Raw genomic sequence first — 27,563 nt, forward strand, 5'->3', positions numbered from 1 at the left:
ATTTCTATAGTACTTTTATTTATTTTTAATTTCTTTATGTATGTATGTATGTATGTATATATATATATATATATATATATATATATATATATATATATATATATATATATATATATATATATATATATATATATATATATATATATATATATATATATATATATATATATATATATATATATATATATATATATATATATATATATTTATATATATATATATATATATATATTATATATATACAACGCTTACACAAATATTATATACAATAATATTTGTGTAAGCGTGTTGCATTCGATACAAAAATAACATTGTTAAGGAAAATTAGAAATTTTATTATCACTTTGCAAGGCAACATTTTTGTTTTCGTTGGTGATTCAACTATTTGATCATCTTTGCGTGTTATGAAAGATAAATATTTATTGTTGAATAGAACTTTTGCAATTCTTAATCTATTATAATAAAATGAAGAGTTCGTCTGTCAATCTGTGTGTGTTTCTCTCCTTTCTTATAACTCAACCGTTTGAAAAATTTAGAAATAGTGAAATTTGGATAGCGGCTGCAAGGTGAAAATTTAGCTCCCGATTCTAAAATTCGTCTGAAATTTTCAATTAGTTCTTATGATAGTGCCGTATGAATAATGGATTTTTTTTATTAGTTGCCAGTGACGATTTCAATATTTTAATTATTACATCAGTGATACTTGTCAACTTATAGCTTTCATTTTAAAAAGGAGTTTTTGCGGACTCTTCGATTTTTAATTATTTTTTATCCATTGTGTTAAGTCAACTCAACGATGAACGTGAAAGCATTTCCGAATTACGCCACTTGATTATTATTTCTAAAGTTATTTGAAGCCATGTGTTTATTTTGCTTGTAGTTATGTTTTTGAAACGTGAATCTATAAAAATAATTAAAATCAACAGTAATTGAAATAAAATAAAATAAGTTTTGAAAAGCAAAAATAATGGAGAAATAGTACTAATTTGTATAGGAGAAACGAAAATAAACCACACTCTTATTCATGCCAATCATTCTCAATTAAATTAAGTTGGATTCATTTTCATTTTGATTTTGTTGAAGTTTTTAGGATATATTCTCCACGTAAAACTATAACACACTTGTTTCTTTATATTTGAAAATAAAATATTTTTTACAAAATTTGAATGAAATCGGTCGAATAGTGTCTGAGATATCGAATTCTAAATATGTGACTTTCTCAGGAACTGCTCTACCGATTAAGTTCAAACGTTGTGTTTTGCAATATTAAATTACATTCTTCAAAATGATATAACATTTGTGTACCTTATAATTAAAAAAAAAATTTGACCATCATTAAATTTAAAAAAAATAATTATTGAAAATTATTTTTAGCTTTATCTTCAGATAAACGAATTTCATAATTGTATGCAAAAAAATTTCAATTCGATTGAATAGTTACAGAGATAATGCGAAATACATAAGAAATAACATTAACATTAAGGAGTCTAAATCTTGGACCGTTCTCCTGGCCAAATTATTGAAAACATATGTATTTAAATTGCGGCTACTACTGCTATTTCGGGGAAGGGAGGTATCAGGAATCATAATCTGACGAAAAACAAATTATTCAGAGAAATTACAACAACAATTTATTCAGAGAAATTACATTTTTGTGTCTGATTTCGTTACTTAAAGTAACATCTGCAGCTGGGAAATAAAGAAGACAATTAAAAGAAAAATTATTCGCTTTAAGTACATAGCCGAATTAAATACATCCAAATAGACATAGAGTACTTTTAAATCAAAGTTACTAAATATAGATAATTATTTTCTCAACTATAAACAAGCATAACCAAACAATAAAAATTCATGTTAAAATTATCTATAGCGCAAAACCTAGAAGTAGTGACTAAAAGTTATGGATAATTTACTTTCGTCATCATATTTTCTACTATTAATTAATTGCTACACTTCAAAAGTCTTGCTGACGAATTTTCGAGTGAAAACAATCAAGCACTATAAGGGGTTTTACATCTCAATTTTCAACCACTACGTTTCGCTTAAAATTTGCATTTTAAATTCTAATAAACACAAATAAAATTGCAATTAGTATGCAAAAAAATCTTTCAAAACAGTAGTAAAAAAAAATTTTATTGATAGATAAAATACCAAAGAAAAATTAAAAATAAAATTGAAATATTTTTTAATTATCTTCTTCATTAGCTTAAAAATTTTAATGAGTATTTTACTAATACCTTTTGCATACTTTTATTCGGAAAACATTTTCCAAGAAATCATGATATTCATCTAAAAAAATTATTTTTGCAAAAGTATTTTTGAAAAAATCAGATAAAATAATTATACCACTCTTTGTTTAAAAAGGATGATTTTCGTCTTCTGCACTAACGTTTGGTAAAGTTTGATTTCCATTTTAAAATTCAGGTGCAAGAATTCATTCCAAAGAAATAAAAATAATACCCTTTTAAGATAAAAACAATATTCTTACTTTTACTTTTTACTTTCCAAGATAAAAAATAATTATCTTTTGACATTTATCTCCTTCAAGACTCCTTGAAACCATGTTATTCGATTACCATAAGTTGTCTGATTTTCTTTCCTATTTTCGCATCCAACTCATTTTCTCTTGTATTTTCAAACCTTAAATTTGTTAAGAGCCTTAAATTTATTACCAGAACATAACCTTAATTTCAATTCTTAAATTTATTACCAGAAAGTGCAATATTCAGTCATTTTCTACTAAACACTTCTACTCAACTGAAATAAAATTATTCTGATGCCTTTTTTGCAAAAACCAGGAAACAGAACACTTTTAAATTACACAAAAGTTTACTATCAAATTAATGTACACAAAATTATATCGAACTATCACCATAGCAACCGATGATACAAATTCTATCTTACGGGTACTCAAATAACAAATAAATAAAATCCAGCTTATAACTCAATTCAAATAATAAATAAATAAAATCAAGTACTTTTAATACATTTAATTCCACATTGCTTACTTGCCTTATCATATGCTTCTTTCTAGATTTTCAACACCAACACATAATAGTTTCAAAATCATCGTTTTTCTACTTGCATTTGCCATTCTAATCCGGTTACCAATGTATTTGATGTATTAACTCAACATACACACCACACATATGTTGTCTTCTTTCGGTACTACTCATTAGAATGCATACACAGAAAAATATATCTTAGTGGTCTGCTGTTGGCACAAGTACATTTTGACAGTCAAAGTCTTAGAAAATATTCTTATTAAAAAGATGTTATTGCCGTTCACCCATGCTACAAAAATTATTAGTAAATAGATGTGTGTTTTTTTCCAGAAGATTTGTTTTTCTCAAGTAAATAAATGTGTTTCTCTCAAAATTACGGAAAATCTTCAGAGAATTTCTTCCTCAATAAAAAATATTTTTTGCAAAAATATTTAAAAAAAACACGTGTCTAATAATACATAAATAGTGTGTTCAATAGCATGTTTAATAGTAACGAAAAAATATGTATTATAATAAAAAATTTCAAGTAAGTAACCTTGCTTGATATTTTGTTTTTAAAAAAATTGGCTCTTAATTGCATATTAAAATATTTTCTAGAGAAGAGTAATTTTATTTTGATAGCAAGTATTCAAATATTTAAAATGTAAGCGAAACCTTAAAATGCTTCAAAATGAGAAAAGGAACAAGAGTTAAAACTTTCAGTTTGAGATTTAAAAACGGATGTCCCTCAAAGAAACGAATGCCCACCTTGAGTTTTGTTGTCTAATATGGAATAGCGAAAAAATTTCTAGGTGCTGTCGATCATAGCCTTGATAAATTTTATTTCAGAAAATTATGCAAGGACGTCGTGAATTCTCTAATTCTCTTGTGAACTCTCTAATTCTCTCCTCTTGTGAATTCTCTAGTTCTCTTGTGAACTGCAGACTGAGAACTCGCAGATTCGAATATCTTTCATTTGTTAAGAAATTAAAGTAACTTCCTTTGTTTAGACGAGGCAAGGGGTGAAACCGTGCTCAAGTGGATGCTTTAATTTTCATGGAATAGGAGAGAAATCTAATTTCTTCGCAAACGAAGTGTTGTTGTTGTTAGTAAACTCAGATTGTCTAGCAGGACTAGGCAATCTAAACCTCTAAAAAGGATCAAGTGTGTGGAACCAATATGGAGCTTCCCAAAAAAATTTAAACTTTTTATTAATATGTTGTGTTTCACGGACCGCAAAACAAAGAAATTGAACCAAATCTGGTTACCAGTTGAAAATCACTGGTATAGATTACACAGATTATAAAAAAATGAAACAATAAATAAAATATTTATTAAGTTATTTTAAAAAGTACTCTAGCACCTGTGAAGATTTATATCATTGTACATGGTAATATTGATTTTTAACGGAATAAATAGTATTGAATTTCTAGAAAGATCTTGACGATTAAAATGCATCCTTTCCAAATCTATATATATGCTACCTATTTCAAGCTTGAAATTTTATGATCAAATTCTGACACGTCTGCCTTAACCATATTTCAAAACACTATTAAACTAAAGTATTACACTATTTTATTGATCATTAAAAGATTATATAGCGTATCACAGTTGCTGCTTTTCTGAACATTTTTGTTTCATATGCTACTTAAATTCAAATAAAATAGTTCCATTTAGCAATATTTCTATCAATAAAAGTCTTAACAAAAAATATAAAGCAAATATTGCAAAACATAAAATCAGGTAACATAACTAATACTTATTCACACTTCCTACAAGTTTTGTTAGCTGTTTGATGATGAAATTAAAAGAGAGGGTTTTTTAAAAACTACCATACTGTTTGATGAGATAATATAATGGCTATCACTGAGCATATATTTTTTTATTTAAATCATATTTCAACAGAAATGCTACTAATTGGAATTCTTACTTCTTTGTTCTGGTGGTATGTATTCATATTTTAAATTGAACAGATGTTTTTTCAAATATTATAGTATCTTTGAAATGCGGTTACCTTTAGAGGAGGTTATTCAATCTTTTGATAGACTACCCTAAAATAATAGATGCGACAAATTTTAACAAATTTATTCTAAAAGTACACAGTGATATGTATAAAGCAAAATTATATTAAAAGGTCAACTTTTTTGATTAAATTCAAAATTTATTGTTTATCAATTGTATTGCATTAAGAAGAGGTTTGGGAAAGAAAAAAAGGAAAGAAAATTATCTCAGACCAAAATAATTTTTTCAAAACACATATTTAAAGGTAACTTGAAAAAAGTAAATTTACTTTTCTGAAGGGAATCGAAAAATTTTGTGTACAGTTTTAAGCTTTTTTGCGGTTTTCAGTCCACAGTTTTTTTGTTAAACAATTTTTTAGCTCTAAGTCTGAAGAAAATATTTAAATTTCTTAAATCTTCAAATTTTCAAAAGTTAATCGGCAGCTTAAGTTCGCAAAAGATATCTTACTCTAAGGAGTGAAACTGTCCCCTAAAAAAAACTCTTTTTCTATATAATTTTTTTTTCCAATATTTATTATCTAGGATTGTAAACCATAATAATTTACTTCTTGCTTAAGCTGACGTAAATCCATTTGTAGAGGGCGTCAAATCACCATAAAAAAAAATCGAACACCGGTTTTTTCAAATGGCAGTTCTGTGTGATCAAAGCTACAAGAGAATTTTGATCCTGAGCAACATCAGCATTTTTATTTTTTTTAATTTAAAGTAAATTACAAGATCCACAGATACATTGCATTTCACAATTTTATTGTCGATTTCGGTGTTCTCTTTGCAACAAGTACGATTTTATTTATAAAATAAGAATGGCAATATTCAAATTGATTAAACATAATAGTAGAAATATACTTAAAGTCACAATGAATTTTAGATTTCAAATTTCAAAATTTCTTATTTTTTGAACAATAGGTATAATTTTGTTCATAAATTCACAAACCTTAGCAAAACTCAAATTGATTAAATAACGCAAAATATTTATTATACATTTTAAATCACATCAAATTTTAAATCTAATGCTTATTGAGAAATCTTTTACGTCAACGAGGTTTCATCTTTCCATTACTTTTTTCGCAAACTTGACACCATTTGCTCTTTGGATACTTTTTTTTTCTTTTTATTAGAAAAATGTAAGAAAATGAAAGCAAAACTCTAAACATGCCGACTTTTGCTGATAAAACGTACCTCTTACCTTCGTTAATACTGAAGCATCACTAAAGCCATAAAGACTTTCTAAATTTATATCTAGGCATTTCACTTTATTGTTAAAGCATATATAAAAGAGAGACTCGTCTTCATTTTTCAAAGAGCTGTAAAACGATAACACATGTATCAACTCCCAATTAGATCTTGCTACTTGAAAAAAAGTGAAGTGATTATGCCTAACCACTAGATTGAAATTAGATTTAATTGGATACCTGTAAGTGACGTAACGCTCTGTGTCGAACCTGATTGGCTTCTGAATCGGCAAATACCAGGATTTACCTACGTCACTTGCAGGCATCCAATTGAAGGTTCGTATACAAGCTTCAATCGTTTCATGATCGATACAAGCAAATTTATCGTAATTTCATTGCAACCTCTATTTTATTGTTTCGACCTTTTTTCGATGAATTAGAGTGATGAAATACTAAATGAAATTTCGTGGCAGATGATTGTGAAAGTTTAAATTGTTTCTTTAATATAAAGAAAAAATTATACCCAATCAAAGGTTTTGATCGTTCTTTGAAGTAATCAGACTAGCAGACATGAAACAAAAAGAACAACAAAAAAAAGACGAAAATAATACAATTAAGTGAAAGTTTAAAAAATACGCTTTTCAACTATATTAAAAATTAAAATGTATATATGCGTGTGCGTGTTTTCTTTTATTTTTTATTTTGTCTCCCTTAAAGAGAATAAAACCGTGCTCATCACTTTATATTGCCACCGAAAATTTCTCAAGAGTGTTGGTTTCTATTCTTTTTTACGTGTAAAAAAACGACTTTCCCTTTCTAGTCTGATTGAAAAATGCATTTTTCAAAATTACTTTTTTTTTAATTTAGAAAATTCTGTCTTTTCCTTTAAGTTTCTAGTAAGTCACCAGCTTCGAATCTGTTCACGCTGATTTGAATCTAAGAGGTTAGCTTTAATAACATTAGTTTTCTCTATTTTAGGTATTCAAATAAAAAACTGTCGTATTGGAAAGACAAAAATATTCCTTATGTGAAGCCACTTCTTTTTTTTGGATCTGTGATAGACTATCTGACAACAGTAAGATATTTTGCAAATTAATCTCATTTTTTAAAGAAATTTTATAGCTAAAATCTATTTAAATCAAGAAAATAGAAATAAAAGTGTCTGTATTTTCATTCAAGAAAATTATATAGAAAAAGGTGTATGTACAATACATGCTCTCCTTTTTTTTAATTGGCTTAAAATTTAAAATTCTGTAGGTCCATGCAACTCTGTTTCCATTATGTATACAATATAAGAAAATACTTTATTACATAACACAAACCGACTGTACTCACAAAGAGAATATGTAGCTGAACCAAGAGTACGAAATACATATAATTGGATAATACTGATATCTAATTAAAATAAACTATTTCTAGTTACATTAAAAATAGTCTGGTGCAGCCATCTTGTTTGCAAAATAATAAACAAAAAGGGAGAAGCTGAAAACAATGAAAATTAATTTAGGAACACTAAAATTAATAGAAATGAAAAACAAAACTCTAAAAGGCAGATGAAGTTTGAATTCAAACACTATTAGGAGAAAAAATTCAGATAAATCTCAAAAATAAAAAATAAATAGATAAAAAAAGCTGTGATCGGCTTATTACGAGCACTGGTTACCCATTGGTCAAGCACTTTTTCTCGCTGGATTGACTCCGTTAAACGCTACAACATTTCAAATCATGGGTAGCAAAAACTGTCTCAATGGATCTTTGTCGTCCTATTGGTTTTCAAACCCTGCCTATGTACGTGTTTTAAGACGTTACAAAATACTTTTCCTTCTTCAACCTTCATATTTATATTGAAATCACCGTCAAGCCAGTAATTATACGTTAATAATAAAAAGAATATAAAAATACTTCAAATTATTAGTAAGTAAATACATTAAAAATTCCTGCTTGTGAAAATTAAAAGAAAAACAGCAGCGGTCGCCATAGCAACGCATGCGCACTGTTTACTATTACTCTTGAACACAGTTGAAAAGTGTGTGGACGCCATCAAATCCAAACCAAGACCCATTTTGACCATGGGTAAAAAATGTATGAGCCCTAGAGATGGTTATATTTAAAAAATCTTGGAGAGTTACTTTTGAACGCTCTAGCTTGGAAATATCACGGGCACGAGATATAGGAGATTAAAGCTTACCTCATGATTTTCACGGGAGCGAGAAGTAAGGGAATAAAAAATTTAATTTATTTTACTGTAAATACTCGGGCACCAAATTTTACAATATCACGTCAATCGTTTTAGACTTTCACGAAGAAGTTTAAGAAGAGTGGAAAAGGGATAAACGAAATAGAAACCTTCTGGAAGAGTAATTTTTCCTATAAGCTTTCAATCGGTAAATTTTTTACAATATACAGGAAGGTTAAGCACGGCGATTAACCTTTTGACGCAAAACTTATATTAAGCCTATTTTTCATACTTTTCCCTACCTTTTTTCAATTATTTCGCCTTAATTCAGGTCAAAATAAGTGAAAAATATTATATTTAGCATTATCACAGTTTATGGTTATGATATACAGCATAAAATAGTCGCCGTCTTTTTCTGCGTTAAAGCTAAGATCTCCCAAATACAATTAACATCCAAAGAATTGTTTGTTTGTTTTTATTTGTACTTATTTGCAGATCTAAGAGAAATAGTTATTTATCATTAAAATTTACTTAATTTTCAAAATTAATTATTAATCCATTTTTATATATGAATGAGAAAAAAAAATTCCAACTACTTTTATTGGATTTTATATTTTATTACAAATATAATTGCGATAATCTAACGGATTATTTTAGTAATTATTAGACTGTTTTTTATAATTGAAAAATACAAAAATACATTTTTGCTTGTAATTAGAACGTCAGAAAACAAATATGTAAGGAGACATAGATGTCCTATCTGCGTCAAAGGGTAAATAACAAAATCCATAAGGAAATAAGCACTAACTGGAACTGTTGCTCCTAACTTGGACTGACGCATGTTACAATACTGACACTGGTCCAAGATTTAACTTTAGACCAAACAAAAATAAATTCTTTTTCTTAAAAAATTGGTATTAAAAAATCATCTATTTTCAAATGTGTGTAATGCAAAGGATTTATTTTTCAAGAAGAATTCGTTTCAAAAATTACTCAGCAGCGAAAAATCAAAAAAGCAATTGTTTGCACTGGTTCAGAGTACGGGACGCAAAATAAAAAACCGACCACTGTGAATAACAAAAAATTCTATTACTTAGGAGCTATTCGTCCTATTTCAATCCAATTTTGTACTTTGAAATCTGAAATTACATTCTTTTAAATTTTATATCTTACAATTGAAAATTTTTTTCAACTAATACTAAATTTTAAAAAATGAAAATATAATAAATATTTACTAAACGTTAATTTTACCTGGAATTATTTTGTATGGAACTATGGAAATTATTTCTTGCATGGAATTATTACGTTATTTATTTATCTTGGGATCGAGGATTGACGATTTTTAATATAAAAATTGTGAAAAAAAAATTTTCAGTTCCATTAAAAATTACTCGAAATATGACGAAATAAGTAAGAAGTAAAATTAACATTTAAGAGGTTCAAATTGACCACTCTCCTGGCCAAACTATGGGGACCATATTTCCTAAATTTCGGCTACTCCCTATATTTTGGGGTCAGAAATCTGAATCCGTATAAAAAAATATGTTTATTCAGAGAGAATACGTTTTTATGTCCAAATTCGAAACTTAAAACATCGTCTGTACTAATTAATAAGCATATTTGATGTCACCCCTTTAATAATTATGATTGAGTGAGTCCCAGAATGTGAAGATCCTATCATTAGATCAAAAGTTATTTAGTGTGGTCCGTTTTTTATTTTTAACACTGTACAATACTCTTCCTTTCCTTAAACTATAGTTGCTATTTTGTTGTGTGTTCGTGTAATTGCTTGTTTGTTTCAGAATTCTTGGATAATGTTACATTCATATTCAATCTGTATTTGTTTTTCGATTTTTACTAAAATTTTCAGAAATACTCGAGTTTTTTAAAATACTGCACAAAAAAATACATGTAAATTTTTATTTTTTTGCAATCAGTTTGTTATAAATTCAGTAAAATTTTCAAAGAGCGTACTAAAAATATGCATTAATCCTTTAAGAGCTGTTGCAATTTGAAAGCACTTATATTTTTTTTACTATTTATATAAATAGCTCAAAACGTAAAAAAAATGATAGGAAAGTTATTTTGCCATGAATATTAATCTAAGAAATTTAAGATAATTCATGTGCGCTAAAATACAGTATTGAATTTAACATCTAATTCTATGTTTTAAACTAATATTTTTAATATTAAAATAGCAGCTTTTGAAGTTATTAGACAGAAATATATAAATTAAGACTGAGCACATGTACAATATTCCATAACCAATCTTTATTCAGTTCTTATTTACACACACTAAAGTTCAAAAAAAGTTGTCAGTTTTAGGTAACAAAATTGTTACTCATTATGAGGCTATTTATAATGAGGCACAACTAAGAACTTACTAGATTAATATCTAACACGCACAATCATACAGGTCGGGTCTTAAAGGATTAAGGGGATTTATGTCTTAGAAATAATTTTGGGTTTTGTACCATATCTTTCAAGCACATTTTTTCATTATTTTTTTAAGTTGGCATCCTTAATCGCTAAAAGTTGGGTACTTACAACTCGAGAAAACTATCACTGACACACAGACACGTGACCTACAATCCCAGCGCCAGCTCATAATTTATAAACAAGATGGCGTGTTGAAATAGAGCAAAATTTCCTTACATAAGTTAGAACATTAACTAAAGATAAGTTAAATAAATACTACACCGTATCGCACATCGAATTTGTTAAAATATAATATCTAACCAGTCTTTGTGTTAAGCTAGAAATATATTGTGAAAGAATTAAAATCTTTGTGAATGAATGTAGAATGTGTCCTTTAAATGAATTGAATCTCGACGGGATTAGCTTATTCGAAATACATTGGAAAGAAATGTTGCTAACGTAAGCAAACCAATGCAACCCTTAACCAATGCAACCAATGCAACCCTAACGTAAGCAACCAAAACGTAAGCAAGCAAGAAATGTTGCACGTTTCAACAACCAATCAGGATCGAGATATCCATACTACGTCACTTGCAGTTATCTCATTTTTCCGCAAAGAAATTTATGAATTCTAAATTTTTAATATTTCACTATTGTAAAGTGTGTGTACACCGTACATCTAGTGTAAAAGGATACAAAATTTTCCATAATAACCACCCTTACTATATGTATTTTTAGTATCCTTGTCAAAATTGAATTCAAAATAATATATAGATAAGGGATCAAAAACTAATATTTAAGTGAAGAATGAAACCAAAAATATTATTGAAATCTAATAAATCAACACTGAAAACATCCTAACCTGATTGATTACCGGATAAAACAGATAATAAATATAAAAATTCATAGTTAAGGTTTATTCAAATTTTGCCAAACAAACAAACTGCTTTAGGTGCTTTTCATTCTGCTTTCTTCGCAAACAATTCGTTAACTGCAAAAGAAAAATTAGTGTCAAGTAACCACTATTTTTAGTGTTAAAGTAAACGAAACATTTTTGCAGTACATGTAGTCAAATTTTTTGATATTTTTTCACTGTTATAGTTTCATTATAAATATATTCATTTTTTGTTCGTCTGTTTACTGACAACTCATATTTTCATTCGCATTAGAATCCAATTTATGGCTGTATAGCAAAAACATTTCTTTAAAAAAAAGCATGTTTTTAATAATATATTTACCTTAATACTTTCAAACAATTCTTATTTTGTTAATTTTATGTAATTTTTTGCATGATAACTACACTTCTGTATGTAAAAATGTATTTAGCTAATCTTAAAACAAAAAATGATGGCATCTCACCAATATTATTACTTTTTACGGTGTACTTTTTACAGTGTACAAAACTTTTACAATGTTACTGCTCCAGCATTGTTTTCTTTTTTACATAAATATTGATTTGTAACACTTAGTGCACACATATTTTTTAACATAATTTAACAGTTCTAAAAATGCACATTAAGGATGTTAATTACAGAACATCTTGTAAGAACGCTTCTAAGGCTATTTTGTGGAATGTGAAGTTAAACGAAACTACTATTGATGTTATTGTCTATTCTAAATTATATTTTCTTGACAGTGTCATAAGCGACTGATTATGTTCAAATTGAATCCTAACTATTCGCTTAATCAGTGTATGGAATTTAATGAACATTTCAAAGCGTTTTGACATTTTTTTACAGCCGATGCATGTTCTTGAACTAAAGAGATATTTTTCCTTAGGACCCGTTTACGGGTAAGTAAATTTAAATTTAATTCCTTATAACTATCTATAATTCTCTTCCTTACAAAGAATACAATCCTTCCCAGACCTATGCTGTCTCAATTAAATGATTTTCCATATGTTTATTATCCACAGTGCTTCCCCAATTTTTTGTAATTTTCAAGTCTTTTTCGATATCATTCAACCATTTCGTTAAAGCAGCGATGGCTCAGAGAATATAAAGTGTACCGGGTTCGAATATCAGCGATGGCTTGTCGATAAATATTCCCCATCAGGATCGCACTGGCCATATTGCTGACAACTTCAGTGGTAGACGCTTCATGGGTTAGCGTTCTCTTGACGTCAGATTAACCATGAAAGGTTTCCGTGGTTTTCCTCTCCATGTAATGCAAATACAGGTTTGCTCCATCAAAAAATACCTCCATGAAGGCGAATGCCTCATAATACTTGATCCAGAAGTTCCCTTGTCGTCCGGATTGGGTTCAAGATTCGTCCATAGATTGCGCCACTAAAAAAACAAGAAACGCACCCTCTGCCTTAAAAATTCGCTTGATTTCAAGCAGGCCTGCTGATATTGGCAAGTGGCAAAAGTAACAACTACAACTCCGTTTTGCACATTTAGACAGAATTGATAGTTGAAAACATTTCCCAAAAGTAATTGATACGCATATAAATATTGAGGATCTTGATACTCATTAAAATATTTAAGATTTCGATACTCATATAAATCGTAAAGATTTTGCACTCACACTAGTGTAGGTGTGATGAGCCTTCGGAAACTTTAAATGACATTCTCTCAAAACATTGTATTTCATAAATTGTAAAAATAAATCTATTTAATTGGCAGGAAAAACAGCGAGCTGCCGTGCCAGAATAAAATCCTTTATTTCACAGAAAGATACTCGTATTGAAAAATTAACGCATGTTTTTTTGAACAGATAAGTACTGTTTATTTTACCAAAAAACTCTATTATTTTTACAAAAAAAAACTGTTATTTTAATTTTAAAAAAACTTTATAAAATAACAGTATCAACACTGCTGTCGGTGCGAGCTGAAATTGGTATTTGTAAGTGCAGTCACCGCCGAGGTTCGAACCTAGGCCACCTCACTGGAAAGTGAGCTCTCTTTCTCTGAACTACGGCAGCTCCAATGGTTGGTGATGAAGAAAAATCTCAGAGTCTTTATCTCTTAAAAATCTTACTAATTGAAATCATATTTAAATGTAAAAACTCTTTTATGATTAGGATAAAAAACAGAAAAAAACTGTCCTGAGAAAACAACAGTCAAATATGCAGAAAAAGTCTGGAAAAAAAACAGGATTTTTTTGCAGCGTGTTTGCAACGATTAAAACCTGAAAGAATCTAAATGCATCTTCGAACAGTCTCGTCCTGCAGTGAACTGATCATAAGAACATGGTTCATAGTAGAAAATCGAAATCAAACATCACTGGTTGCGGTCAGTAAGCGGGAGGGTGACCACTTTATTCAGGTTGCGTAGGAACCACGGTTGCGCGGTATCTGTCCTCATTGAACTATTCCACTGTAAAGTGCTCTACTTCACACGCAGGTCGTCGGGCTACCAAAGTGGAGGATCCATCCCCTTTGCAGAGGATCAAAATTGTAATGGCATATGTGTTCGGATCATACTCAGGGATGTTTCTCGATTGCCCATTGGGCAGCTCTAATGTGACGTAAATAACGTATCTACTTGCTTTTTAGCGCAATTTTTTTTTTGTGCAAAAGATGCGTTTTTCTGCACAATTTACTGTCATTTTTTACAGTGTACTCACCGACTTTATAACTATTCTTCAATTTTTTGCCAATCCACTTGTAAGTTAAAGAGGTCGTAAATAACTAATATAGTTTCCATTGCAAGAATATTTTATTTTTGGGTTGTATTCATTGTTTATGATGGATCAAATGATTATCCCAAAATTTGCAAAAAACACTAAATTATTCCAAAATAATAATCGAAACTAAATTTCGATATTCGCATAAGGTGTAAAAGCCATTAACGGTATGTTTTTTAAATTTTACAAGAACATAAGCAAAATTTCTAATAAAAGCTCCGGAAAACTCATATTTTACAAAAATATTTTTAATATAGTATTTGTATATTTTTAATATAATATTTATTTTATATTTTGAGCTTTGGTGGCTCAGAACATAGAGCTCTCACCTACCAATGAGGTGAGCCGGATTCGAGTCCCAGAGACGGCTGTTCGGCACGAATTCCCCTCACGGCTTACACCGACCAGAGTGCTAACTAGAAATATCCTAAATGGTAGATGGATCATGGATTAGAGAAGTTAGGTAACCGTTGGAGATTTCCTCCAGATGAAACGCAAATGCGGGTTAGTTACATCAAAAAGTCCTCCAAGAAGTTGCATTTCTCCAAAAACTTGATCCAGGAGTTCTCTTCTCTTTTGGATTGGGTTCATAATTACAAGGCTACGGAGTTGAATATAAGTAGTTGTAAATCTAAAATTGAGTCGGCTGTTCAAAAACAATTATAAAACCGTCTCATAAGAGCCCATGTGGCTGAGGGGATTGGGCGTTCGTCTCCTGATGAGGTGACACAGATTCGAATTCCAGCGGTAGCGGATTGATACGAATTCTGCTCCCGGCTTGCACCAACCAGTGGTGAACGGATCATGAGTTCGATACTTTTGTAGACGGGCTAATCGGGGAAGACTTTCGTGGTTCGAATTACGCTCAAGATCCATCAAAAACTGTTCCACGAAGGCTAGTTTGCTTCGAAGCTGGATCCAGGAGTCCCGCTGTCTTCTGGGCTCTGTACTAAATTTCAAGGCTATGGAATTGAAGATTGGTAGTCGTAAACTCAGAATTGGTTCGACTGTTCTACGATGGTGATAAAATAAAATATAGTTTTTAACTATTTGTTCAATAATAATGTTTGTATACTCTTAATTCTTTCATTGAAAACTCTATTAAGTTATCATAGGTTCCCTGTTCTCTGAAATAAACTTATTTCATAATTTAAATTTTTTTCAGTTTTTTTGAAGGTCATCGTCCCGTTCTAGTAGTAGGTGATCCAAAACTTATTAGAGACATTTTTATCAAGGATTTTCCGATTTTTCGGAATCGAAGAGTAAGTTTCTTCTAAGTATGTTCACGTTGTCTAGTAATTCATACTAATGAAAAGAAATGTTATTTGTGTCAAATTAAATCCACTTGTGAAGGTGGAAGAAATTTACTTTGCAAAAAAATGGTGTACTGACTGAATACCTTTCCGAATCAGGATTACGAAAATTTTAAAAATTGTACGACGGAAAACTTTATTTCAGTTAAACTCAGGATCTAGCATCCATGCACTGCAAGAAAAAAAATTCAACTTGAAAATGATTGCAACTGCTTAACACCAAAGTGAAATACCACCCATAACTCCTGAATCTAATGTTTCACTACATCAATGTTCACTTCACTATTTGTTGTAAGGCAGCCGCAACCATTTTTGTTGTTCATTAACATTAAAACTTAGAATTGCATTAAAATACACATATGAGTCAGTAAAGTTATTTTTACAATGTTAAGTAAGAATCATTAATTTGGAATGTGTATATATTATACACTAATTCGTAAAATAAAATTAGCTTACAAATGAAACATCCGCGTAGCTCAGAGAATATCTTAAACTGAATTCGAACTAGGTTTAACAGAACGGAAGCGGATAGAAATGACAAAATATAAAATCACTTAATATAATTCTCAGAGTTTTTAAAATTAAAATATAATTATCCTTATAACACAACGGAAATTATAATTCGTGGCCAATTTTTGTTTCAGTTGATGAATAGCAGAGTTGAAATTTACAACCAACTCTCATCAGCTTATTCCAGATTGCAAACTAACTACTCCTGATTATTCTACTTGGCGCTTTTTGATATCGCCTCAAATCCCGCCAAGTCCCAACACTGGTGTTCTCTGAAGTGAAAATCATTCTAATTTGATGTAAAAGCGTGAAAGTTCTTTGTAAGATTATTCCATTTTTATTGCTTAGACTTAAATTACACCCATTAAATCATATATGAAAGCTCGATTTTGTGTTAACACGGAGGTGTTCCTTGACCCAATTTTTTTGATTTTTCAACGTCATATTCGAAGAGATATTGCACCACAGTTTTGACAGTGAAGCGCAACTACTGTGGTCCATACTTTTTTTCGAAGTTTGTGGTCTAGTGTACTACTTTAATAAAAGAAAATAGAAAGTAAAGATTCATACTGGTATGGGAAAAAGCAGTAACTTATAGCGATACCTGGTAAATACTTTTAAGATTAGTATAGTAAGGAAACAAGGTTCAAATGCAACTATTGGGTGTATAAATTAGTTCGGTCCGTTTTCAAAAGATGGCTCTGGCTGTTATGAATTTTTCATAGTGACAACTGGTTTCGATGGTTTCAGAGAGGCTAGACATCCAATAATATTCAGTTTATATCACTTTGAAATTCATACAAAAACCATGTTTTTTATTTTGTTGAATATGTCAAATTTTGTGGTAACTAAGCACCATTTGCGGGAGGTTTTTATGTTTTTGCTTTAATTTCAAGATAAGTGCAGCTGAAGCGCATTGAATGCTTGTAGAAGTTTATGGTGACAATGCTCCAGCTGATAAATCATGTAGGGAATGGTTTCAACGTTTCAAGAATGGTGAATGTTGAAAGAAGAATTGTGAATGGTGTTGTTTGCTGTGAGCTGCTACTACTGGCAATTCCATTACTAGCGTTCGGTATAAGCTACAATTCATTCGTTTGAGCCATGCATTACGAGAAAAACGGCCGGAATACGAGCAAAGACGTGAAAAAGTTATTCTTCTGCAGGATAACGGTCAGCCTCATGTCGCAAAAAAACGTAAAAAATTATTTGGAAACGCTCAAGTGAGATAATTTACCGCACCCGCCGCATTCACCGGACACTGCTCCTTTAGATTACTGTTTGTTCCGGCGGATGCAACATGATTTGGAAGCTCACCGGTTCACTTCTTTCGCAGAAATCGAAATTGACCCCTAACTTGGATCGCTTCAAAAGACGAGACATTTTTTCGAGATGGAATTCGAAAATTGCCTGAGAGGTAGGAAAAAGTAGTAGCCAGTTATGGATAATTAATCTGTTTACTCATTTTGCTCAAAAATAAATGCATTTTTGACCACACAAAAACAGACGAAACGAATTTGTACTCCCAATATTTTTATGATTAGTTCAAATCCTCGTGGATCGATCAATGGGCGCAATGAGGTCACCCCTCAAGCTGAGCGTTAATCAGAATTATGCATTTAGAATAACGTATTTTTAAAACTAGCCTTTATGAATGGCTGCTAATTTATCACTTTGGCCATCCCTTGCGAATGCACACTCTTGAAAAATTTATGATGTTATTTCAGTAGAGAAGAACATATTTTCTCTATTATTCTCACTGTTCAATACGCAAAAAAAAGAAAGAAAACAGACTACACTGAGTAATTTTTGATCTAATGATCGGATCTTCATGTTCTAGAACCCAATCTTAATAGCTCAAAGGGGTGATCTCAAATGTGATAATTACGTAATATATATAGCATGTTAATTTACGAAATTAAATGCAAAAACGTACTTTCTCTGAATAAACATACTTTTTTTTAATGTCTCCTAAAAATATAGGTGGGAGCTGTAATCTGGGAAATACGGTCCCCATAGATTAGTCAGGAAAGCGATGCTAAGTTTGAACCCTATATTGCTAAATTTTCTTTTTGTGCAGTGGCCGGGATAGCCTGGTCGGTAGGGCGCTGGACCCATGTCTGAGAGTTCGTGGGTTCGAACCCCGCCGGCTGTGTAGTTGGTGACTGATTCACGTTAAAATTCTGTCGAGTCACAAAGTCCTACATGTTCTCATAACAAATCAATACCTCTGGGGATACTGGAATGAAGATCGATCATTCCCTGAGTCAGGTCAAAATTACGATCTGAGGATGAATGAATGGGGGTATGAATGGGTCCGCCCTATAAACGGGTGTGACGTATGGTGTGGCAGAAGTCGAATTCTTGGCCATAGATGGCGCCACTGAAAAACAAAATTCACACACTCTGCCTTAAATTTGCTCGGTTTCACCAAGCAGGCTTGCCCGTGTGGCAAGTGGCATTAGAACCAAACAACCAACGTTTTGTGCCATGTCTCACGAACCCTTTAAGCCAATCGAAAAACTTTTTCCAAAAATCATGAAATTTGTTTTTCCTAAAATAATTCCATACACAAAAGAATTTAGCAAATATTTTTTATTTTTTATTACTTTATTTATTTATAGTCAGATATGTAAAATTATAAATGTATACAATTTTTACATCATTTTAAACAATGCAATTTTACGTGGCAAAACACAAAGTTTTAGCGCAATCAGTCGAATAATTTTTAAGAAATCAAATTTAAAGAGAGTAGTATATTTAAAATTCCATTCAAAAATATTATAAAGAGAAAGTTTTAAGAATAATATTCAGGTAATCCAGAGAAAGTACGTCTTGGTGCCTGGTTTCGTAATTAAAAATATCCTCTGTACTAATTAATTAGCATATTTTATATCATAGAAGAAATAAAAGAAGCATTAAACACTTAACAAAATTGAAAATATTTGATAATTTCCTAACATTTCTTAAATATCCACTGCCAAGAAATACTTGTTGAAGGTTATAAAAACAAATTCGTTAAAAATGGCTTAAAATAATAGATTGGCTGCAATAACGAATAAATATTTCTTAAATATTCATCTTAGTTCTTCGTGCTTAAATAAGCTATTTTTTTATTTCAAACCATTTTGAACGTGAGCGGAAATTAAGTTCTCCCGAAAAGTTCATCTTCTAAAAGTAGTGATTACATTTCGAAAGTAGTTTGTAGTCAATATATTTTTAAAAAAGTAGTTGTAGTTAGCTACAATTGTAAGTAAAGTAGTTGCAGTCAACAACAGAAATAAAGTAGTTCTTCGGTCACTGAGTGTTCGATAGAGAACGGATAAATTGGGATTCTAACGGATAAATTAGGAAGCTTTTATCATACAGAAGAATCAAGTTAATGCTTACTTGTGTTAAGTTTTATTTAAATTAACCGGTTTTGCAAGTTTTTAATGTAATTTTCGAACATCTCCAATAAGGATATAGCAATGATTAAGTAATGTATTGATCAGAAAATACTTTATATAATTAATTATTATATAAAATTATTCTCTAATCATTTACTTTCCAAGCTAATTAATGTTTGAAAACTGAAATAATGCTTGATTTAAAATGATGTGTAGTTGCTTAAATCGTAGCTCATGCACACTCATAAATCTTACCGTTCAATTAAAGAGCAACGTATCAATTTCAACTAGTAAACAGATCATTTTTCAAGTATTATAAACTGTTCTAAACCCAAAAATTTTATAAGTAGCCGAGAAAAATTTCTGAACTAACTTTGCACCCAACATCAAATTTCTCATCTCATGAATGTGGTTCATAGTAAGAGCGTAACAACAGAACTCTGGAGCCGGGATAGCCTGGTTAGCAGGGCGTTGGTCCAATGTCCAAGAAGTCGTGAGTTCGATTTCCTCCGGCCGATGACCCCAGTGTACAAAATATTGACTGGTGTGCGCTAAATATGTCTGGATCACAAAATCCTCCAAGTTGCTATAAAAATTCACAACCTCTGGGGGTACTGGATCGGAGATTGATCGTGCTCTGGATCAGGTCAAAATTAAGATCTCCCTGTAAAACCGGTTGTGGTCTATGTGTGTGGTAGAAGTTGAATCTTGTCCATAGATGGCTCCATTGGAAAACTAGAAGAAGCTCATCCCTCTTGTTTTAATGGCATACGAAAACAACAACAGAACTCTGTTCAGAAGAATTTAAATATTTTAGTGGGCTAATCTTTAATTGAACTGACTTTCTGCCAGCTGAAAACCTCAATCAATACCTGATTCAGTCGGAAAGAAATGAAATTGTTTCAGTACATTCATTGATATTTAATATCTTTAAGATAAGATATATTTTCCCTCATATCTAGAAAGGAAAAAGTGATGAAAAACATCAAAGTTATGGGCCTCGCGGTTTTTTAAGTTGTGATACAGTAATTATTGGTTAGTAATGTAATCTGATAGATAGATCCGTCTCAGTACCTTCTATGGTGAAGGTTTCAATCAAACCAATTTTCCCTCCACATCTAAAACCTAAGAAATAGAAAGTCGGATATAAATCCTTATAAGATTCTGTCTCAGTTTGCAACACTTCCATAAGTCACACTTGAATTTAGGCACATTCCACAGGCTTATAATACTGTTACTATACTTGTAGCAGTTACAACAATTCATATCCCTTTTCTTCATATGTTCAGATGGTCTTCCTATTCAGTTAATCATAAGTACTCAATGTTTTTGAGGTAGATACAATTTAGGAAGCAGGTGGTATGACTTAGATAATAAATTTCCTGAACGTACCGCTTGTAAACTTTGCAAAAACAATTGGTTTTCAGTACTTACTGTATAAATATCATTATTAAAAAATCCATTTTATTATTTTATATTTCAAATGCAATTGTTAGTGATTTGTGACAAATAAAAAATTAAAGATGAAAAGTGGTACAATTTAGGCAAATTTCCTCTATACTCTTTGAAAGGAGTCTTTAAATCTAAACAATAAGAAAAGTAAATACACCACGCTCACACGCATTTTCACTTTTCATGAATTATTTTTGTCTCCGAATAGCCAAACTTGGCAACTTTTCGAAATCGTCAGATAACAACGATGCGTTGTTTACCATCGAGCACGAGAAGGTGTAAGTTTACTTTCGCCTCGCACGTAGTTAAACATTCCACCGAAGCAGAAGTTCGCTTTGTTTTTTTCACTATTGCTAAGAAAATAACTTCGACATACTTAACGCTAAATATCAATATTTATTTAACTAAATAAATGTGTTTCTGTTTATTTAGATTTTCCAATGTGACGATATTATGAACCTATCTCTTTTAGTAAATGAAGGAGACTATTGGAGAAGAATTAGGTCAATCGTCTCCCCTACATTCACAACAAAGAAACTTAAAAGAGTAAGTGATTTAAAACAGTTTTGTTATTGAAAAAAAACTATAGTGGATAATAGAAATAAACACTTTTATTGAGAATAACAGTACATATTAATAGAATATTATATATTAGTAGTCTCTTCCTCAATTCAGAAACTATCACCAAACCCCAAAAGATCCTGTTTGAAATCGCTCTTCACTTGCACGAATTCACTTCTTTGTAATGACTTAAAAGCAGGAGCTATGCTGCTTCAAACACATGGTGGTATTTCGTGGAATGTATAAATGAACATAACTGTCAATCAAGCTGATTATCCCCCAATTACTACAATAGTTACAAAATATTGAAATTAAGCTTTTTTAATTTATCTATTTGTCTAACAGAAAACATATAGGGGAGAGTCGGGTAGCCCCGCTCTCTTAAGGAGTATTGCATAAATTTGTGTATAATACTGAGTAATAATCAACATTTTTGTATGTTTCTATTGTTTTATCATCTAATTAAATAATGCAAAAAGAATAAACCAAAAAAAGAATAGTTAAACTTAAAAATTCAAAATAAAAAGTAATATTTTTAAAAACCACGTTTTAGTAGTGGAGAATAATAATTAAGAAAAAAATTGAAAAACGAAAAACGTGGGGCGCATGAAATACATAACAGTAATGTTATATTAGTGTGTGTATGTGTGCTCTTGAGAATATGTGTATGCATATCAGTAATTGTAATTGTATCTGAATGTGGAATATGCTTTTGTATATGCATATGTATGTGGATGTATATGTGGCTGTGCATGTAAGAAAATGTGTATATGTATGTGTATATGTACTGTTATGTATTTCATGCGCCCCACGTTTTTCGTTTTTCAATTTTTTTCTTAATTATTATTCCCCACTACTAAAACGTGGTTTTTAAAAATATTACTTTTTATTTTGAATTTTTTTATTTTAAACTATGATTTTTTAATTTTTATCTTATATTTCTAAAAAATTATTATTTTTTAATTATTATTCTTCACTACAAAAAACGTGGTTTTTAAAAATATATATTTTTATTTAGATTATTTTTCTTAGTCAAGAGTAGTCAAGACTACTACAAGACCACTACTAAAGTAATAGAACTTTTATTTTAAATTAGGGACACAAAAATCTTTATAGAAAAGCAATAACTTTACGACTTTCATTAGTTTTATGCTGATGACAACCAAAACAATCTGGAAATGAATGAGGAAAAACTGGATCCTACCACGTGATTTTTCAGCCAATAAAAATACTCCGACAACAAAAATCTTTTCACCTGACACGTAATAATTTGAAATAATGGAATCGACAACAAAAGACTGAAGCGACGTGACATCACTCATTATAATCTGCATTAATTGTTTTTATAATTATTTATTAACTTTAAGTTTGTTTTAACTACAACTTTAATTCCTACTTTTTAGAATTGCTTTTTATTGTTGTTCTATTATTATATCTTTTCTTATTCGCATCTTAAATATTTGATGCCGCATTTAAACTAAACGAATTATGTATAAATTGTAAATAAATGTAAATATTAATTATTTAAAGTGTTTATTCTTCAAGCCATTCATTACGCTTCACTGGTGACTTTCGGACGTGATTTTGATAACTCAATTGCAACCTTCGAAAAAGCTATGCCTAATACTGGAGATACAGAGCTCGATAATTCAAGTACGTCTAAATATATTGAAGGCGTCTCAGTAAAACCTCCTCCTTTTTGGAATGAAACTCCGAAATTATGGTTTGCGCATATTGAAGCTCAATTTAAGAATAGTAATGTTTCGGCTGAAATTACAAAGTACAACATCACCGTTGCTGCCTTGGAACAGAAAATTTTGAATACGGTAAGTGATATAGTTTTATCACCTCCCGAAGAAAATCAATATACCGCATTAAAGGAAGCACTTATTGCTCGTTTGAGTGATTCCGAAAGTGTTCAACTAAAAAAGCTCTTCTCCGAACTAGACCTTGGCGATAAGCGCCCTAGTCAATTGCTACGCGAAATGCGAAATTTGGCGATGGGTAAAGTAAATGACAATGTCTTAAAACCACTTTGGTTACAACAATTGCCGCTGCAAGTTCAAGCCATTTTAGCTGTCAGCACTGAAGCTCTTGATAAACTGGCTGAAATGAGCGATAAAATTTTAGAAACTTGCGGCAGGTACCAGTGCGTTGGCGAATTTTCTGCCAATAGAAATCCAGAAGCGACTACATCAGAAAGTCTGAATTTATCAACAATATTAGACAAAATTAATGAACTTTCTAAAGAAGTTAGTGAGCTGCGAAGATCACGCAGTACCTCTAGAAATAAAAATCATTTTAATCGCCAAAGTTCCAATTATAGGAACCGATCAAAATCTAGAGAAGGTATTTGTTGGTATCATCGTCGTTTTGGTAAAAAGTCAACCAGATGCACTAAACCCTGTTCATTTGTAGTTGATTTCGAAAAATCGGAAAACTAATTAGGCCATCGTTGGCGGCGCAAGACGATGGTAGCCAGAATTCAAGTCGCCTTTTTATTTATGATCACTCTAGTAAACGAAATTTTCTTATCGATACTGGAGCTGATGTATCTGTTTTACCCGTTTCTTCAAAACAGAAAAAAAGTCCTGATCCAAAATTTTACTTATATGCTGCTAATGCTTCGCAAGTGCACACATTTGGAACACAGCGACTTTTCCTTGATCTGGGCTTACGAAGAAAATTTTGTTGGACTTTCATTGTTGCCGATGTTTCTAAAGCAATAATAGGTGCTGATTTTCTTAAAGAATACGGTCTTTTAGTTGATATTAAAAAAAGAAAATTAATAGATCCTACTACATCTTTAAAATCCTTTGGTCGACTTGCCCATGTTCCGTCAACTAATTTGACTACTGTGTCGTCTAAAACTACTGATCCTAGAATTTACCAACTGTTGAATGAATTCAAAGATATAACTGTAGAACATTCGACAGTCAAAGAGATCAAACATGACGTCACCCATCATATTATAACAACTGGTCCACCAGTTTTTTCAAAACCTAGACGTTTGGCACCCGATAGATTAAAAATTGCACGAAAAGAATTTGAGTACATGATTGAGCAAGGAATCTGTCGGCCATCAAAGAGCGCTTGGGCCAGTCCTTTACACATAGTACCAAAGAAAAATGGAAGCTACAGACCATGCGGTGATTACCGAAATTTAAATGCTGTCACTATACCTGATCGATATACATTGCCCCATATTCAAGATTTCAACAACCAATTACATGGCTGTAAAATATTTTCGACAGTGGACTTAGTCAGAGCTTATCACCAGATACCGGTCGAACCTAATGACGTTGAGAAAACAGCAATCTGTACCCCATTTGGCTCCTTTGAATTCATAAGAATGAGTTTCGGGTTACGTAATGCCGCACAAACCTTCCAAAGACTCATCCATACCGTACTTCGCGGATTAGATTTCTGCTTTGCCTACCTTGATGATGTACTTGTGGCTTCCAGAACCGAAGACGAGCATCTTTCACATCTAAGACAAGTGTTTCAAAGATTTCAAGAAGCTGGTTTGGTCATCAATTTAGAAAAATGCGTCTTTTTAAAATCAAACATAAATTTTTTGGGACATCACATTTCAGAAAAAGGCCTCAAACCAACTGATGCCAGGATTAAAATTATTGCTGAATATAAAAGGCCAAATAATATCAAAGAACTGCGTCGTTACCTTGGTGTTATAAATTTTTACCATCGATTTATACCGAATGCTGCTGAGAAATTGGCGACACTTAACAGTTTTCTTAAAGAAAAGAAGAAAAATGATAAATCAATAATAAATTGGACGGAAGAAACTATTCAAGCCTTCGAAAATAGTAAGAAAGAACTATGCTCTGCCACATTATTGGCACATCCAGATCAAAAAGCGAAATTATCTTTAATGGTCGATGCATCTGATCATGCGATTGGTGGTGTAGTGCAACAAAATATTTCAGGTGTCTGGGAACCACTGAGTTTTTTCTCCAAGAAGTTGACAGACCCTCAAACACGCTATAGCACCTATGACAGAGAGCTACTAGCAGCCTATTCTGCTGTAAAACATTTTAAGTACTTCTTAGAAGGACATAATTTTACCATTTACACTGACCACCGTCCTCTAATTTACGCATTTCTGCAGAAAGGTGATAAAGCATCACCGCGACAAATGAGGCATCTAGATTTTATCAGCCAATTTACAACTGATATACAGCACATTTCTGGTGTAGATAATGAAGTAGCTGATGCATTATCAAGAGTTGAGGAAGTTGTCCTTCCGGAAACGATTGATTTTAGTGCACTAGCCAAGGAGCAAGAAACTGATGAAGAGCTCAAAAATCTCATAAAATCAAATACTAATCTAAAGTTTGAAAAATTACCTGTTTTTGGAACCGATAAAAAAATATATTGTGACATTTCCACAGGAAAACCACGACCTTATGTGACAAAGCCATTTCGAAAAGTAATATTTTCGTCAATCCACAATCTATGTCATCCAGGGGCTCGAGCTACAGCACATCTAGTAACGAAAAAGTTTGTATGGCCTTCAATGAACAAAGATGTCAAAGAATTCACTAAAAACTGTCTATCTTGTCAAAGATCCAAGATACAGAGACATGTGCATAAACCGGTTGGGGAGTATGTACCAACCTCAAAAAGATTTGACGAAATTCATCTGGACATAATTGGACCTTTGATAACTTCCGAAGGACAAAGATATTGTGTAACCCTAATAGACAGGTTTACTCGCTGGCCGGAAGCCATGCCGGTGCCTGATATTAAAGCTAACACCGTTGCAGAAGCAATTTATAGTGGTTGGATTTCTCGCTTTGGAACACCGTCAATAATAATTACAGATCAAGGAAGTCAGTTCGAGTCATCTCTTTTCACCGAACTTGCCCACCTCTTAGGAATCAAGCGAAGGCGAACCACATCTTACAATCCTGCTTGCAATGGGTTTATAGAGCGATGGCATCGAACTCTGAAAAATAGCATCATGTGCCATAATAATCCTCAGTGGACGAAAGTTCTACCTACTGTACTACTGGGGCTACGCTCCACTTTCAGAGAAGAATTCCAAACAACTCCATCGGAATTGGTTTATGGCTCAAATATAAGATTACCTAGTGATTTTCTTCATGAAACACAAGCATCTACTGACATTTCTACTTTCGCTGGTCAACTAAGGAAATATTTCTCTCAAGTTAGGCCTGCTCCACCTTCACGACATGGAAAATCTCCCATTTTTGTGACGAAAGATCTTAGCACTACTTCTCATGTATTCGTACGAACTGACGCCGTTCGTCCACCACTTCAACCCCCATATGAAGGACCTTTTAAAGTACTTTCCAGAAATAAAGATTACTTCACACTATCAATAAAGGAAAAATCTCGAAATATCTCTATTAATCGTTTAAAACCATGCTTCATAGAACTGTCCGCAGACTTGAAGAACAATGCCTCTTCCTTCAGTTCAATGCCTACAGTCGGCACCCCTTCAGTCCTTCCAAAAATTGCTGCTTCAAATATCAAGAAGAGAAGAGTGACATTTTCTGACGAACCGCCTAAGAAGTCTTTTTTTAACAAGACATCACGTGTTGGGAGACCAATTAAAGTTCCAGCTAAATTTCTCGATTCGTTCGAATGAGGTTCTCACTGGAAGGGGAGTAATGAAGCGACGTGACATCACTCATTATAATCTGCATTAATTGTTTTTATAATTATTTATTAACTTTAAGTTTGTTTTAACTACAACTTTAATTCCTACTTTTTAGAATTGCTTTTTATTGTTGTTCTATTATTATATCTTTTCTTATTCGCATCTTAAATATTTGATGCCGCATTTAAACTAAACGAATTATGTATAAATTGTAAATAAATGTAAATATTAATTATTTAAAGTGTTTATTCTTCAAGCCATTCATTACGCTTCAAGACAATCTCGAAAAA

At 31.3% G+C, this 27,563-nt stretch overlaps 1 protein-coding gene across 1 annotated transcript in view; it reads left to right on the forward strand.

The window, feature by feature from the left end:
- Positions 1 to 4,654: 4,654 nt before the first annotated feature.
- The window catches only part of LOC107451702 (cytochrome P450 3A25), a 53,583-nt gene continuing 30,674 nt past the window's right edge, over positions 4,655 to 27,563 (forward strand). The window contains exons 1-5 of the mRNA XM_016067878.4: positions 4,655 to 4,929; positions 7,156 to 7,252; positions 12,511 to 12,563; positions 15,567 to 15,663; positions 21,498 to 21,611. Of these exons, the coding sequence (XP_015923364.3) occupies positions 4,841 to 4,929; positions 7,156 to 7,252; positions 12,511 to 12,563; positions 15,567 to 15,663; positions 21,498 to 21,611 (450 nt within the window). The 5' untranslated portion in view covers positions 4,655 to 4,840. The remainder of the gene's footprint in view (positions 4,930 to 7,155; positions 7,253 to 12,510; positions 12,564 to 15,566; positions 15,664 to 21,497; positions 21,612 to 27,563) is intronic.

The sequence above is a fragment of the Parasteatoda tepidariorum genome, chromosome 7, assembly GCF_982258835.1.
Source record: "Parasteatoda tepidariorum strain Cologne lab strain chromosome 7, Ptep-v5.0, whole genome shotgun sequence".
In the NCBI taxonomy this organism is placed as follows: domain Eukaryota; kingdom Metazoa; phylum Arthropoda; class Arachnida; order Araneae; family Theridiidae; genus Parasteatoda; species Parasteatoda tepidariorum.